This window comes from Bos taurus, chromosome 18, assembly GCF_002263795.3.
Source record: "Bos taurus isolate L1 Dominette 01449 registration number 42190680 breed Hereford chromosome 18, ARS-UCD2.0, whole genome shotgun sequence".
NCBI classification, from domain to species: Eukaryota; Metazoa; Chordata; class Mammalia; order Artiodactyla; family Bovidae; genus Bos; species Bos taurus.
The window spans coordinates 46,453,859-46,469,466 of record NC_037345.1 but is presented as its reverse complement, the minus strand read 5'-3'; the positions used below and the strand labels follow the sequence as shown (position 1 = coordinate 46,469,466).

The 15,608-nt window shown below is 55.0% G+C and overlaps 5 protein-coding genes across 17 annotated transcripts; 3 read left to right on the top strand and 2 right to left on the bottom strand.

The window, feature by feature from the left end:
• The first annotated feature begins 6 nt into the window (after nt 1-6).
• On the top strand, nt 7-2,558 carry HSPB6 (heat shock protein family B (small) member 6). 2 transcript variants are annotated; one of them, XM_005218978.5, is made up of 3 exons: nt 7-235; nt 1,245-1,400; nt 1,479-2,558. In XM_005218978.5, exons 1-3 carry the CDS (start codon nt 38-40, stop codon nt 1,650-1,652), a joined length of 528 nt encoding a protein of 175 aa, XP_005219035.2. In that variant the 5' UTR covers nt 7-37; the 3' UTR covers nt 1,653-2,558.
• Nucleotides 2,559-2,610: 52 nt separating this feature from the next.
• On the bottom strand, nt 2,611-7,529 carry LIN37 (lin-37 DREAM MuvB core complex component). Its single transcript, NM_001076026.2, is given in 9 exon segments — nt 2,611-2,739; nt 2,827-2,900; nt 2,988-3,128; nt 3,672-3,838; nt 3,926-4,011; nt 4,092-4,121; nt 4,443-4,493; nt 4,679-4,754; nt 7,287-7,529. Coding segments are annotated over 9 exon segments (741 nt in total). The 5' UTR covers nt 7,321-7,529; the 3' UTR covers nt 2,611-2,657.
• Nucleotides 7,530-8,751: 1,222 nt separating this feature from the next.
• On the bottom strand, nt 8,752-10,088 carry PSENEN (presenilin enhancer, gamma-secretase subunit). 2 transcript variants are annotated; one of them, XM_010814742.4, is made up of 4 exons: nt 10,015-10,088; nt 9,729-9,843; nt 9,208-9,312; nt 8,752-9,020 (listed from the first exon to the last, which is right to left on the bottom strand). In XM_010814742.4, the coding sequence occupies exons 2-4, from the start codon at nt 9,787-9,789 to the stop codon at nt 8,881-8,883; spliced, it is 306 nt and encodes a 101-aa protein (XP_010813044.1). In that variant the 5' UTR covers nt 9,790-9,843; nt 10,015-10,088; the 3' UTR covers nt 8,752-8,880.
• On the top strand, nt 9,881-12,502 carry U2AF1L4 (U2 small nuclear RNA auxiliary factor 1 like 4). Of its 9 annotated transcripts, none has more exons than XM_059876906.1 (9): nt 9,881-10,161; nt 10,523-10,585; nt 10,726-10,776; nt 10,984-11,050; nt 11,133-11,182; nt 11,257-11,355; nt 11,529-11,662; nt 11,784-11,879; nt 12,234-12,502. In XM_059876906.1, the coding sequence occupies exons 1-9, from the start codon at nt 9,979-9,981 to the stop codon at nt 12,316-12,318; spliced, it is 828 nt and encodes a 275-aa protein (XP_059732889.1). In that variant the 5' UTR covers nt 9,881-9,978; the 3' UTR covers nt 12,319-12,502.
• Nucleotides 12,503-12,601: 99 nt separating this feature from the next.
• IGFLR1 (IGF like family receptor 1) lies at nt 12,602-15,226 on the top strand. Of its 3 annotated transcripts, none has more exons than NM_001099167.2 (5): nt 12,602-12,794; nt 13,204-13,425; nt 13,883-14,067; nt 14,386-14,770; nt 14,853-15,226. In NM_001099167.2, exons 2-5 carry the CDS (start codon nt 13,269-13,271, stop codon nt 15,197-15,199), a joined length of 1,074 nt encoding a protein of 357 aa, NP_001092637.1. In that variant the 5' UTR covers nt 12,602-12,794; nt 13,204-13,268; the 3' UTR covers nt 15,200-15,226. The 3 variants fall into 3 exon arrangements, with proteins under 3 accessions (NP_001092637.1, XP_024834293.1, XP_059732917.1); XM_024978525.2 differs by having other exon boundaries at nt 12,704-12,794; nt 14,383-14,770; XM_059876934.1 differs by having other exon boundaries at nt 12,717-13,425; nt 14,383-14,770.
• Nucleotides 15,227-15,608: the final 382 nt, after the last annotated feature.

Below are 15,608 nucleotides of genomic sequence, written 5' to 3'. Positions count from 1 at the left end.
TGGGGCACTGCGGAACCTAGGGCGACGGCGGAGCAGGATGGAGATCCCGGTGCCTGTGCAGCCGTCTTGGCTGCGCCGCGCCTCGGCCCCTTTGCCTGGGCTGTCGGCTCCCGGGCGCCTCTTCGACCAGCGCTTCGGCGAGGGGCTGCTGGAGGCCGAGCTGGCTGCGCTCTGCCCTGCCGCGCTGGCCCCATACTACCTGCGCGCACCCAGCGTGGCGCTGCCTACCGCCCAGGTGCAGACCTGGGGGAGGGGTGGTAACCCGACTACTTCCAAGGCTGGGGTCCTCGGTCACCCTGAGGGGGGTTAAGGAAAGTCCCTTGACTTTGAGCGGGGTGGAGAGTCCGGCCAGAGGGGCTTTCGGAGTTGCCGGAGTATGGATTCTCAGAGGTCGTTTCCCTGAATCGGGTGGGAGGGCCCAGTCGGTTTGAGGAGGGTCTCACGTCCCAGAGGAGTGTAAGGGCTGGGTTCCTAATGGGTGGGGATGCTCACTCTGAAGGGGTGTCTTGGTGATTCTGAAGGAGGCTGGGGACCCACGGTATCTGGGGAAAAGGGGGAGCCCAGTCATTCTGAAGGGCGTGGGGCTCCCAGTGACTCCGGGGGAGGGGAGGAAACTTTTTGTTATTCTTGAGGAAGAGAGTTTGGAGACTGTGGGTGGTGACTCTGTGTGTGTCATGGAGACACGCAGAGGGGAAGGAGGGTCCTGCAACTTGAGAAAGGGGGGTGTGGACACTCAGAAGTGGGGGAGGAGTACTAATAACTGCTGGGGGCTCAAGCAATCTCGTAACTCGAGTGGGAGGGTAGAAAGAGGACTCTGGAGAATCCGGGAGGAGGCTTCTTGGCGATTTCTGGCGGAGGTGGAGCAGTAAGGGGCCTAGGGGCTCTGAGGGGAAGGAGGCTGAGGAGTCAGTGCCCAGGAGGATACACGGACTACGAGGTTGTTAACTCCGGGGGAGCCGGCAGGCCTCACCCTATGAGGGCAGCGGTCCCTGACCTTGGAGGGCGAGGGACGGACCCTCATCACCCTGGATGAAGGGGGAATCCCCGGTGGCTACAGGGGGAGGGATGATGCCAGTTACTCTGGGTAAAGAGGTCCTGGGTGGCTAAGAGTAGGAAAGGGGACGCCCCAGTTCCGGAGGCCAGGATAGGCTGCAGCACCGGAACCAAAGGGGAGCCGAGGGGAGGGGCCTTTGCTGGGCCCCCGGGAGCCGTGCCCCGCCCGATGACCATCAGGTTGTGTGCAGGTATCGACCGACCCCGGGCATTTCTCGGTGTTGCTGGATGTGAAACACTTCTCACCCGAGGAAATTGCCGTCAAGGTGGTTGGTGACCACGTGGAAGTTCATGCGCGCCACGAGGAGCGCCCGGTGAGCCCGCTGGCGGGGGCGGGGCCAGAACGAGTAGGCTGGATCCGCAGGCGGGAGGGGCGGGGCACCTACGGGAACCTGGCGGAGCCTCTCAAGCCTCTCTCCCTCCAGGATGAGCACGGATACATTGCGCGCGAGTTCCACCGCCGCTACCGCTTGCCGCCTGGCGTGGACCCTGCGGCCGTGACGTCCGCGCTGTCCCCTGAGGGCGTCCTTTCCATCCAGGCCGCACCTGCGCCGGCCCAGGCCCCACTGCAGTCGCCGCCCGGGGCGGCTGCCAAGTAGGGGTCAGGGCACACCTGAACCCTGGAAGCCGCCTCAGCGCCCCCCCCCCTTTTTAAAGCCGACCTGACTCCGCCCAACCAGATGTCCCCAGCGCGGCTGAGACTACCCGCCCACCCAGTCTGGGATGTGCCTTGAACCTTCCAACCTACTCATCCCTGGTAACTTTCCACTGACCCTCCGGCTCTCACACTCTCTCGTGCTTTCAAATCTCCAGACACCTAACTTCCAGACCCTACAACCACAATCCCTCAGCTAGTCTCTCATCTCCACCAACCCCACTTGGCATATAACCCCACTTCAAACTCCCTATTTCCTTTTGACTTTTCTAGAAAAACATCCCCTCACCCCATTTCAATCCGATCTGCCACCAAAGATTATGGTGTAGACAGCCCTGCCCCCACCCTAGGCCAGTCAAGCATAATCCCCCCTTCTCAAATGTCCAAGACTCTGCACAGACCTCTCACCCTGGACCATCCTGGCCTGGTCCCCAAGACTCTGGATCCTTCCCCTCATTCCAACCAGATACACCACTTCTCACCCTCTCCCTCCAACCCATCTTCTAACCTGAAACCTCGGCCAGCCACTCCCAGATCCTTGAACTCCTTTTCTGACCCTACCCATGTACTCCTATTCTAAGCCAATCAGAACCCTCAACCTCAAACTGTACAGATACCCACCCCTCCTCCCCAGAGTCTGCACAGATATCTCACGCTATCCAGAACTCCTCAGTCACTTTGTCTTGACCCCCAAATCTCCAACCACAACACCCCTCCCCTTATTCTCCAAGACCCAACCAAGCAGCCACTTTCTTCAGTTCCCTACAATCTTTCTCCCTCCTCAAATTCTCTGATGCCCCATCCCCTACCTAGGCCCACTCCCCCAATAAATGTGCTAGAGCTGTGCAAACTGCTTTATGTCTGATCCAGGAAGGATAGGCTGTAGCAAATGGAGACCAGTGTGGAGGAGGGGAATGTTTATTGGGATGGGGGTGGGGATAGGGGAACATCACTGTCGCTCGTACATCTCCCGTAGGATCTTCATGCTCTCTGAGTAACGTAGCTGGTTCCGATGAGATGCCTCCTTCCACCTGCAGTGGGGGTTGGGGGAAGGCAGAGGGAGGACTCAGCAGTTGGAGCAGAGGCCATGGAGAACAAGCTGGTGGGGGGATGCTCACCTCTGGCGGATACGTTTCCAGCGCTGCATGTTACGGTAGATAAGCGTGGAGGGTGAGGGCTCAGGCTCGGAGGGCTGCATGACAGAGAAGCCAGGCTGGGTGACCACGCTCACACCCCACAACACCTGCCCCATGGCCCTGAGCCAGCCCAGCATACTCACCTCATCATCAGGGGTACCCTGGGTCTCAGGCTGCAGCGGGGATGGAATTCGGGATCTGCAGGCGTCTCCAGGTGGCCCGGGAGCTGTGGGTGGAGGCAGCTTATACACGTCACGACTCTTGCTGTTGGTGACCTCGGAACCCTGGGGATACAAGGACCCCACACCAGACCCAAGAGAGTCAGAGAAGAGGGTCAGGGGCATACATTTCACACCTTCCCCAGCAACAAAAGACATGAAGGTTTCTCCAGGGACTTGTACTTAGGAGTCATGTGTCTGCTCCAAGGACCCCTGTCCAAACCAGGGACCCCTGATCATTCCTGCCCAGCATAGAGACCTCCATCTATGGAGACCTCCATTCCTAGCCCAGGGGGTTGCCATCTGCTCCCCTAGACCAGGTGGCTATACCTGGTTGCCCTAAGGACCCCTGCCCAGTCTCTCAGCTCTTGGTGACTTCTGATCTTGGAGAGCACATCTATTTACCCAGGGACCCTGTCTCCTCTGCCTCTCAGACCAGAAAGCCATGTCTGTCTGCTCTAGGGCACTCCAGCTTTTGCCCCGGCCTAAGGGTTCCTATCTGTGTGCCTCACCAGATTCAGGAGTCATGGTATTCTTGTCTGCCAGGGAGGGTGCCTTGTGACTGCCTACCCATTGCACTCCCTGGCTGCTGGGCGGGACCCATCTCACCTCCTCATCCTCAGGCAGGGGCGGCAGCGGCGAGCTGGGTGAACGTTCACGCTCGCGCACTGTGGGGCTGTTGCGCATCCAGGCTCGGCAGATGGGGTACAGTGGTGTGTTCTCACTGAACTGAGCCAAGTCCACACTCCGGTCAAACAGCTTGATCACATACGTGTCTAGAGTGGGGTGAGTAGGAGGGGTATGAACATCCTTGCCTAGCCCCCTCAATTACTTCCCGCCCTCGAACGCCATCGCCTACTCACTGGATCGCTGTGGCCCTCCCTCAGCCAGCCCCTCATCCATCTCCCTCCTCTTCTTCCTCCGCTGGTGGGGGAATCGGGCAGATGGTCTGTGTGGGGAGGGAGTACATCAGGACCGGGGTGGGGACTAGGGACCTCTCATCAGCTGGTGGGGCCCCTGCCACCTTACCGTTTGCCGGTGGCCGTGATGGAGCAATCCCTGTGGGGAGAGACAGGGTGTCATGTCAGCAGGCTTGCCCTTAAATGAATGCCTGCTCACAACCCCTCAAAGAGCACCCTGGGGGTACTGTGAATGAGCTCATAGAGATCCCACCAAACCCTGAGGCCTTGGGTCCCACCCCTTGCAGGCTGACGTGCCATCATCAGGGGACCTATGTTTCTGCTACTTAATGGCTTTTGTACATGAAGAATGGTTAAGACTGTGATGGAGAAAGCACGGGGCTCGGGGGTCAGGGCTCAGATGAGGAAAGAAGTTATCTACCACAAACCCTCAGACACAGATCCCATCAATAAAACTTACTTGTTGTGGGTGTCTAAGGAGGTCTTCCCAGGTTCCTCATCCAGACGCTCCCTGGTAGCAGAAGAGAACTGCATGCTCAGGGTTCCCAGGGCCCAGGGTGGGAAAGTACCCAGTGGCCTCATCCATTGGGCCCCTTCCTTCCTAAGTCAGTCTCTGGGGTCCCACCCACAACCAGAGGGTCCCAACCCGCTAGGGCCCCCAACTTCCCGTGACCCTGTCCTGGGTCAGATCCCAACCTGTCCATGTGACTCTTCTCTAGCAGACACTGCAGAACAGCATCCAGTTGGTTCCGGGCCTTGGCCATCTCCAACTCTGGGGAAGAGGGAGGGTACCAAGCAGGAGTCACTTCCCAGGCCCAAGCCAGGTGGGCAGCTGCTGGACCAGGGAAGGGCATGCATATCCAATCGTTTGGCTGGGCCAGGCGTGCTGGGAGGGTATAGTGGGCAGAGCCTACTAAAGAGCAAGAGCTCTGGCTTCCAGGACTGACCCACATGCTCATGTGTGACCTAAGGTGAATCCCTTACCTCACTGAGCCTGTTTCCTCATATTGAAAATGGGTCTCCAAATGATATCTATTGCTAGGACTGTTTTGAGGTTTAAATAAACCTATGCTGTATATGAAAGCTTATTATGTGCCAAGCATTGTTCCAGGCACGTCATGTTTATCAACCCATCAAGTTTTTACAACAACCCTGGCAGGTGGATATGATTTTTATCCCCATTTCAGAGATGATGAAACTGAGGCATAGAGAGGATAGGCTACTTGCCCAAAGTTACACAGCTAGAAAATTGAAAGGCTGAAGATGTACACCAGGTCATTTGGCTCCAGAGTGGATATTATAAGGCAGGGGCTCAAACTGGGTGCAGAATCTAGTCCCAAGATGCACTTCGTTTGCTGAGGTAGTGGGGTTATTTCAAATCTGTTAAATCTGAATGAGATGACTACATTTGAATAGTTGGAAGATTTCACCTAAAATACCCATTTGGGGCTTTCTTCCCCCTAGGAAATGAGATCTGGGCCCACCTTCCTGCATGCCACAGGCCCAGCCTGGCCCTAAGAACCTGTGTGTTTGCCTCTCTTCATCACAGAACTTACGGAGGTGATAATGTTATAAATTTCCTTACATTTCTTGTGTTCATTCTTCTCTTCCAAATAATAGGAGCTCTGACCCAGTGCTCAGAGCCCAGAAGGACACTCGGGGACATGACTAGCCAGCGCTGAGACTTCCTGAAGAGGCCAGGAGACATTACTCAGAGGAGACAGGGTGGGGATGTGGGGCTGGAAGCAGCTGAGATTCTCTAGCAAAGAGCCTTGGGTAGGAGCCAAGGTATGGATCATGCCCAGTGTCTTTCCCCAGTCCCTGCTTCTCTCCTGAACCTCAGATCTTGGGATCCCATGGACTCCCGGACACTTCCCCCTGGACATCCCCCCAGGCTCCTTCCACGGACTGGGTCCCACACTGGCCTCAGTGTCTCTTAAATGTATCCTTTTTTCCTGGACTGCCATCTCAGGGATATCCCTATTGTCACCCAGTCCTTTTCTCGGTCTCAACATGGTCACTGCTCTCCCTTCCCCGCCCACCCCACAACCTGTCTACTTGTCTCCTGAGGGTCTCTCCCCTCTCCCACCTCCCTAGTCTATCTGTCGTGTCCCTTCCTCCCCCTGGGTCCCCAGCCTCGGTCTCCCCTTCTGATTCACCCTTCACAAGGTGGCCAAAGGGAATCTTCCTAAAGCCAAACCTGATCCCGAACTTTCCCTGCTTAGAATGCTCCAGAACTCTGCAGTGCCCCCTGAGGCAGAGTCCTAGTGGTCAGCCTGGTGTTCACAGGCTTCCATAACCCTGCCTACTCCTTCCTCAACACCCTCGTTTGTGGTCAGACCCCCTTCACTCTTCCACCCACGATTTTTGGGGCATTTTTTGGCAGTTGGAGGGGGCATCTTGTAAAGACTTCCTCTGTGGTTCAAAACCCTCCCTTGGCTCCCCATTGCCCTTGGAGCAAAAGCCAAAGTCATAACCTGGGCCCACAAGATCTGCCCCGCTCCTTCACCTCTTTGCTCTCATCTCCTCACCTTTCTACCTCACTTTACTTGCTCTGCTCCAGCCACTCTAGCCTCCCTGCTGGCCCTTGAACATGCCAGAGAAATCTTTCACTTCTCTGCCATTTCAAAGCCATTTCCTTCATCAGATTTGCTGTTCCCTCACTTATCACTCTCTCCCTCACCTTGCCTCACTCCTGATCTCCTTACCTTCTCTTGTTTTTTTTTTCTTATTGACCACTTATAGCATTTACTATCTCAGGTCATTTTACTTGGTCTGGATTCCAGGTCTCTCCCACCACCCATAACATGCTAGCCCTGGGTTCCCATCAGCTTGGCCCAAAACCAGAATGACTTCCTCTCTCTCAGCTTCAGTTTCCCTATCTGTATTTCCTACTTCCTAGGAAATAGGAATTATTAATCCCCTAGGATTATTGGGATACAGTGAGTGCAAAGATTAAAAGCTTTCCTGTACTTCTGGTGATCAGCATAATGCTTGACTCAAGACCACTGCCAGAAAGGGGGAAATGGAGGCAGAGCCAAGAAAAGAGTCCTTCTTGGAGTCACACAGTTCGGGTTCCCCATGTGGGACTGCACCACACTGCCAGCCCACCACCATAGCCTCAAACCTATCCTGAACACAGTTCGGGAGGGTATCAAGGTGGCCAGAATCGCTCGATCGATGCCTGACAGCGGTAGTCATATGGGCTGCAGGGAGAAGTCACGCAGTCCACCTTACCGCGATAATCCTGTTTAATGGGGCTCCCTTACCTGCCCCTTACCTGCCCCAACCTTGGGATCCTCACCTGATTTCTCCACTTTCACCTTCACCGGGAACATGGTTGGGGTCTGGGATCTGGGTAGCTGGGCCAGAGGAGCCCAAAAGAGCCTAATGTCACAAGTCAAGGCCGGAGGCAGACGGGGAGAGGTCAAAGGTAAGCTTCATGTGTAGCCAGTCCGCCGCCCTGAGCAGTGTCCGGCCGCGACGGACGCGGATGCCGCCACCTCCTCCAGTTCCTTCTGTGGGCGGGCCCTCTCGGCAGTTCTTTGTTCCCATTAGTCAGTGTAACCGTCAATCCCATATCGTGGCCAATTAATAGCTGCCGGTGTCGGCTCCCAGCTCTCAGTCCCACCTTCCTAGAGCCTGGTTTCCGGAAACAAACCAACGACATCCCGGGGCTCTTCCTGGGACATGGTTCTAACTTCCGAGACTCGGTAAAAGTAACGCATGGTGGGAAACGAAGGATCAGAGCATCGCGAGGCTGCTGCTTAGAACTTGGAGAGTTAGAAGCTTTGAGTAACATCAGTTTAGCTATTGAACAGGATTTATTTAACCGTGCAAGTCTCTTTATCCCTAAGAGGAAAACAAATCTGGGGTTAGGCGGGGCTCCCTCTTACTGAGCACTCGCTAGGTGCCAGCTAGCTCCCTGTTAATCTCTTTTCAAGTTTAGCCTCATTCACTTAGCGAATATTAGCGTGCCAGGTACTTCTCTAGGTACTGGGGACACCGCAGTGAACAAAACGATAAAAATCCTTGCCCTAATGAGCTTATAGAGAATGGAAGATAAACAATAAACAAGCAGAACATTTTAAATGCAATGTAATAGGAAAAAGAATATAGCCTGAAAGAGACATGGGGAGTACCCAGGAGGGGGACTGAAACTTTAAATAGGATGGTCAAGGAAGCCGTCTCTAATAAAGCAATTGAATACTTGCCTATTGCTACAGTCTCCTTCAGAAAATAGGGAACTTACGTTTACCACATGTGCCTTGGCCCAGATGAATTCTAGGGGGTAGTGTTGTGATCCACATTTCTGATGAGAATAATGAAGCCCAGTGGAAAAGTAAATATTTTCGAATTCACATACTACCAGTACAGGATAACAGCCCCTACTAATGGAAGTACTCTTACTTTTTTGGTTCCAAATCTGTAAAAGAGTGTTCCCAAGCAAGAAGTTTCCTATTTTTGAGAGTTATGAGTAGTATACAGTAAACTAATGCACATCATGTTTGAAGCACTAAGCCTAATACAAAGTAAGCAACCAATAAATGTTCCTGAATATTAATAATTATTTTAGGGAATTCCCTGGCAGTCCAGTGGCTGGGACTCCATGCTCTCACTGCCAAGTGCCCAGAGGGCCTGGGTTCAATCTCTAGTTGGGAAAATAAAATTTCACAAGGTGTGTGCATGGCGGGCAAAAAAAAAAACAAAAAACAAACACCCCAAATCATCTTATCCTTCAATCTCCAAAAGATCCCAGGAAGTCAATATTGAGAATTAGGGTCCTTTATTGGGGGATGTCAGCAGAGAACATAGGAGACAGGAACAAGTCTTAAGGGCTTGAGAGTGGGCTTGGAGTAGAGGAGCCCATCCTGGTCCTCAGGCCTATACAGAAGCTGTCAGGGGGTACCCAGGGGTATGGTGAAGGAGAGGTAGTCCCCAAGGGCGCCCCAACGTGGCCGGTAGATCTGGAAGATAGTGATCCAGGTGGAGAGTACAATCACCCATAAGAAGAAGCCCACAGCTGAGCGCCAGACATCTGTAAGAGGGAACAGGAAGGGAAAGGTTGGCCTCCACCTGCTCTGTGGTCTCCCTGAGACCGGCCCTCTCTTCTCTTCCACAAAGTTCCAGGATTCTTGACCCTCTGTCATGCCCTCCCACCAGGGCTTCTTGAGTCCCCCCTCCTTACACCTGATGGCCTCCCTTCATCTGTGCCCTGGACTCACAGCCTTTGATTTGGCTCTGCTCCGTGTATGCCGGGACAATGAAGGCCTCTCGGAAGAACCAGAAAATGTTGACCAACCAGAGAAAAGGCAGGAAGGCAAACCCACCTAAAGAGAAGAAAAAAGATTGGGACACGAAGAAATGAGGATCCTCCCAACACCCACCTGTTGAAAGGTCCAGTAGGAAGATCCTCTCCCACAACCTAAGTGAAATGGATCTCTCTGCTATCAGGGACTCAGAAATCCTGGCTCCTCCCTGGGAGTCAAGAATCCTAGTCCTCAATTACCTCTTTGTCAGAACCAGGAGTCCAGCCCCTGCAACATTTCTCTTTTGGGACCCAGAAATTGAGGTCCCAGTCTCCTCCTTCAGCAAGACTCAGGCCCTTCCTCTCTTGGGACCGAAGAATCGGCGTCCCCTGCCACTTCATCCTCTGGACCCAAGAACCCAGGCCCCCAGACCCTCTTCCATCAGGCGCTCTAGTCCCGCCCCCTCTCTTCGGGTACCCTAGGATACCGGCCCTTACCCAGGTAGTACTTCCGGCAGAGGTTCAACTTCTCTTCGTTGGACACCCGCTCCAAGTTCATAGTTGCGCTGGGGCCGGTCTTCCGAGGGTCTGGGGCAAGACCCAAGTCCTGACCCTAAGTGACAGATCCAAGGATCACAAACAACCACGCCCCTATTAGGACAAAAGGGAGAGAAACTGAAGGGTGGATTTTCTGGAAGAGGGGCACCCCTGGCCCCACCAGCAAGCTGACTGTGTTGAGACGCTCTTTATGTTTATTTGGGTGCGGAAACGACCCCCGACTCACCAGTGGAGTCTTAACTTCCTCCGGTCTGGGACCCTTTGCCACTTTCAACCACGGACTTTTGCGCGAGATGCCCCAAGTTTCTCTGGAGATTGTAGTTTTTTTGGTGAGGCAACGCCGCGCGCATGCGTCTTCAGGCAACTCCACTGGGTGAGCCTGTGCGGAGAGTGCGAGCCTCCATCACGCAAGCGCACTAGGGAGTTTCTGAGTGTCCGGAGGCAGCGAACTACACTTCCCAATGCTTTTAAACAACGGAAATGACATAAATAGCAGACAGAGTTGGAGGGTTTGGGTAAAAATGGCTGAATATTTAGCATCGATATTCGGGACTGAGAAGGACAAGTGAGAATGGGTGTAGGGAGTGGCCCCTCGGGGGGCCGGGGACGGGGCACTTGGCAACCTGGTGGCTGGGCGGCATGGATCGGTGTTTCTGGGGTGTCCAGCTCCCTGGCCCTCGGTTCACCTCTGTCTTTGCACCTCTTTCAGGGTTAACTGCTCTTTTTACTTTAAGATCGGGGCCTGCCGGCACGGGGACCGGTGCTCCCGGCTTCACAACAAGCCGACTTTCAGCCAGGTGAGACGCGGCGCGGAGCCTGGGGGGTTAACGCCTCCTGGCCATTCCCCTTCTGTTGTCCATCATCACGAGGTCCCGCCTTTTCCGGATTTCTAGGGCCCACCCTATCGCCCGGTTTTTTTCTTGTCGGACCTCTACAGGTTCCTCCCCCAACCTTCAGGCTCTTCTCCCAGGAACTTGGCCACGCCCCCGTACGTACAGACCACACCCCTGGGCTATCCCTCACTGCTAGATACCCCCGCTTCTGGTTCTCTGAGGGACAAGCGTTGCTGAGGCACGCAAGATGTTTATGCTTTTTTCTCTGTTGCGAGGTCTCACCCGCAACCTTCATATCCCACCCCTTCGCACATAACCCCGCCCTCTGAGCTCAGGCCCTGCCCCTTTTAAATTCTGTTCAGACCATAGTGCTGCTCAACCTGTATCGGAATCCACAGAACACCGCCCAAACCGCAGACGGATCTCACTGTGAGTAAGCGGCCGGTGTTGGGGGCAGGGCGGACAGCCCCCAGCAGGCCGCCCCCTGATTCCACCCTGCCCCCTCCTCCAGGTCACGTGAGCGACGTGGAGGTGCAAGAACACTATGATAACTTCTTCGAGGTGAGGGTTGGCGGGGGTGGGTTGAGTTTACCGTGAGCCGGGAGCTCAGCTGATTTCCTCCTAATCTTCCACAGGAAGTGTTCACCGAACTGCAGGAGAAGTACGGGGAGATTGAAGAGATGAATGTGTGCGACAACCTGGGGGACCACCTCGTGGGCAATGTTTATGTCAAGGTGCCTGCTGTCCCCCCAGAGCCCAGAAGTGAAGGCATTTCAGTGCCTAAAGGTCACCACTGAAGCCTCGCAGCTTGAGGTCCATCACTAAAAGCCATCCAGCCCTTGAGCTGCTAGCTAATCCTCTGAAGATTTCTGAGTTTGATTGTTCACCCTGACTGACTTTTCCTCAGTTTCGGCGTGAGGAAGATGCAGAGCGGGCAGTGGTTGAGCTCAATAACCGCTGGTTCAACGGGCAAGCTGTGCATGCTGAGCTGTCTCCCGTCACCGATTTCCGGGAGTCGTGCTGTCGGCAGTATGAGATGGGGTATGGTAGTACAGCAGTGGGATGGGCACCTGAATTCCCAGGCTTTTGTTGTGTGTTGAGGGGGCTTTCAGTGACAGTGGCCTAATCCATCCATTCATCCATGTTTTTATCCTTTACCCAGGGAATGTACCCGCGGTGGTTTCTGCAACTTCATGCACCTGCGACCCATTTCCCGAGACCTCCGGCGGCAGCTCTACGGGCGGGGACCCAGGCGCAGGTATTTCAGGACCAGCCTGCCAAGACTTCTCATACCCCAAGCCCCCTGAACCCTGAGATGAATCTGATCCTATGCCCCAATAAGTGTCTCAAGCCTTTTGAGCCCTAAGACTAGCCCTCAGCCCCATCTGAAGGTCAGCATCTAAGTCTCAACCCCTAAACCAGCCTGAACCCCAAACCCAAGTCCATCCTCGATCTCCAGTCCTGAGATTAGCCCCTATGCACCTATCCTGAGGCCACCCCCAGGAACTATTTACTTCATCAATTGCCATGATTTATCCCTGAGCAGGGAGGCTGAACTGGAGTATCTGCACACCATTCCCTATGGCTCTAACCCTCCTCTCTATGTCCCCAGGTCACCCCCAAGGTCCCATACTGGCCACCGTCCCCGAGAAAGAAATCGACGACGGTCTCCAGACCACCGGCATGGTCGTTTCTGAGCCCCTGACCCCATTGCCCTCCACCCTTGGCAGGCACAGATGTTCCTGGCCAGGACACCTCCTCAAAGTTCCCTTAACTTCCCAGTGACATCTTCTCCAGACTCCGGGTCTCCATGATGTAACACCTTCAACACAGGGAACTTCTATTGCCCCTCCCCTAATAAAATTCTATACTGAGGGTTTAGAGCTTTGTTGTTAGCTTAAGCCTTGCTGTGGGCTGGTTTCCTTCCACCCCCACATCTGGTGAAAAGGGGAAGTGGGTCCGGGCTCTGGCCACAACCTCAGCCAAGGAACTTCCAACAACAGATGCAAAAGCAGAACACCCAGGGTCCCAGAAATCCCCAAGTGGGACTGGATAGGTGGGGCTGCCTTTGTGCTGGAAACTTCACATCTGGCTGATGACTCTCGAGGGAGATGCTTGGTTGCAGCAGGTTGGAGGACTCCTAATCTGGAGGAGATTATGGTTAGGAACTAAGGTAAGGGGTTGCTGGGCATTGGGTGGGAGTGTGTAGTGGGTGAGGATTGGGTCCTCCATGCCCACTGCCCGCGATTGAAGTAGGTATTCTATGCCAGATACTGTTCTAAATGCTTTACTTTCACTCATAGTTTTACTTCTCCAGTTACCCTATGAGACAGGTTACTATTATTATCCCATTTTACAGATGGGAAAAGAGGGCAGGAAGATGGCAGAGATAGGTTGTAAATCCACACAATCTGGCTCTAGAGTTCTCGCTCTAGCGATCTCAAAGGCCTTATGGCCTTTCTGATAACCGGCCAGGAGTTGGACTAGGGGCTGGGGGATAGATTCCTGGCTTCTGAAGGGGACTGAGGATCCTATGCCTCCACATCCACTGCTTCCTTCTTCTGCCCCGGTTTCCTGGCAAGTGCGGCAGAAGCGCTGTGCAGGAAGTCGTGTGGTCAGGGGCCCCCAGATTGCAGGCTCCTCCCGGATGGGGCCCCTACGCCTCCTCCCGACTGCTGTGCTGCTCCTGGCCCAGGCGGCGCCTTGGGAGGCCTCTCAGCACTGCGGCCGCCTCGAGTACTGGAACCCTGACAACCGGTGCTGCGGCAGCTGCCTGCAGCGCTTCGGGCCGCCCCCTTGCGCGGGTGAGGAGCGGGGAACTGGGCGTTTGCATATGTTCGGGCGGAGTTAAAGGGTGATGGGGGCGAGGGGAGGGGCGAGGTCTGTGTGCAAAGGCCTGTGAGGTTTGCTTCGGGGTAGGGGCGGTGGGTTGTGCGTAGACAAGTGAGGATGGGGGCTAAGCCTGCGACGAAGGGAGATGTGTGGGTTAAGGTCAAGGTGAAGGTGTGTGACCCATTAGGCGGGAACCGAGCAATGAGGAAGAAGTGGGCGGGACAATTTAAGGGGCGGGGCCTGGGTAGAGAGGGTTGGGAGGCTGCCTGAGATAATATGGGGCGGGGATAGAGGTGGACACGTCCGCTGATAGGTTGGGTGAGTACCGTACAAGGGGCGGGGCCTGCAAGGATAGGGCATAGATGAAAGGGCGTAGCTAGCGCAGAGAAGGCCGGCTTGACAACAGCACGTGAGACTCTCTCCCACCAGACCTAGAGTTTTCGGAAAACTGCGGGCTGGATGATGCTGGCAATCACGTAATGCACCCCTTCCAAGAGTGTCCTCCTGGACAGTGCAATCGCAACAGCGCGGAGCTATGTAGCCTTTGTGGCGGCGGAGCAACGGCACCCATTCCCTCGGGGAGCCGCGGTGGAACTGGGCGGCCCTGCCGAGAGGTACTGCTTAGATTTTAGAGGGCCTGGGCAGGTGTGCAGCTTGAAGGAGCAGGGCGAGAACTGGAGGCGTGACTTGGGATCGGATGGGTGGGGTCTTATTAAGGGAAGGGGAGTAGCTTAACTGAAGAGGGTAGGGATGGGGCCATGGTATCTGGAGATGACTTGCCTGGGTTAAAGGAGTCGGGGGTTGCGGGGGGCGGGGGCTGGATCAGGCGGGGATGTGGACCCATTGAGGGATGTAAGGATGAGAGGTTTGTGCTGAGGATTCAGAAATAGGGCATGCCTCGCACTTTATTCCAACCCCTTGTTTTCCAGAAGCCTGTCCCTAACAAAGAGCCCTGCCCACTGACACCTGGAAAATCGAGCATCCTTAGCTCCCAAGAGCCCAGCTCACCAGGGATTCCCAGTGTTTCGTGGACTTCTGAGCACAAAGCCCCTCAGCAAGCCTGGCCGAGTTTGAGTTTTGCCCTGTTCCTAGTGCTGGTTCTGCTCGTGACCTCAGCCATAATCCTGCTTGCCCTGCAAAGGCACCACCGTCGCCTCGACCAAGGGAAAGCAGTCCAACACCCATATCCTAGCTTGGTTTGCAGCGACCTTGACACCCACACCCGCTTCTTGCACTTGTCCTCTCCAGCCTCCCTGGAGACTTCAGAGGCAAGGGACTCATGGAAGGAGGTCTCTCTGTCTCCACTCCTAGGCAGGGGTTAGTTGAGGATACACCAAGGATGGGGAGGTGGACTGGAAGCTTGAACTCCCCCTACCTCACTCCTCACTTTGTCTCCCAGAGATGCCAAGCCTGGAGTCGCAGCCCCTGTCTCGCCTCCTGGATGAGCTGGAGGTGCTGGAGGAGCTGATCCTGTTGCTAGACCCTGAGCCTGGGCCAGGTGGGAGGATGGCCTGTGGCACCACTCGACACCTGGCTGCAAGATACGGACTGCCTGCTGCCTGGTCCACTTTCGCCTACTCACTGCGGCCCAGTCGCTCACCTCTGAGGGCTCTGATTGAGATGGTGGTGGCACGGGAGCCCTCTGCCTCTCTGGGCCAGCTTGGCACACACCTGGCCCAGATAGGGAGGGCAGATGCACTGCAGGTGCTGTCCAAACTTGGCTCATCAGGGGCTTGCCTGGCCTAGTATTCAATAAAGTTTCTATTGAAGTAAGTGCTGCTGTCTCCAGGCCTCATGAAGAGCCCTCTTAAAACAGCATGAATTAGGAATTCCTGGCAGCACAGTAGTTCCAACTCTGCATTTCCACTACAAGGGGCCTGGGTTTGATTTCCCGTCAGGAAACTAGGATCTTGCATGCCGCTCCCCACCCCTGAAGTCTTAATTGGGCCAAAACCTAAGACATCCCGATTCCCCTTCTAATCCCACCCCCACGGAATGGGCCAATCCCACCTCACAAGACCAGCTGTGGGTTACCTCTGGGCAACCAGGGTCCCCTCTAAGAAAAGGCCCTGCTCCCCAGCGAGAGTTCATCCACAAGGACTTAATTCAATTCTAACCCAGAACAGGTATTGTATTTAGCTCTGAGCCTTCACAG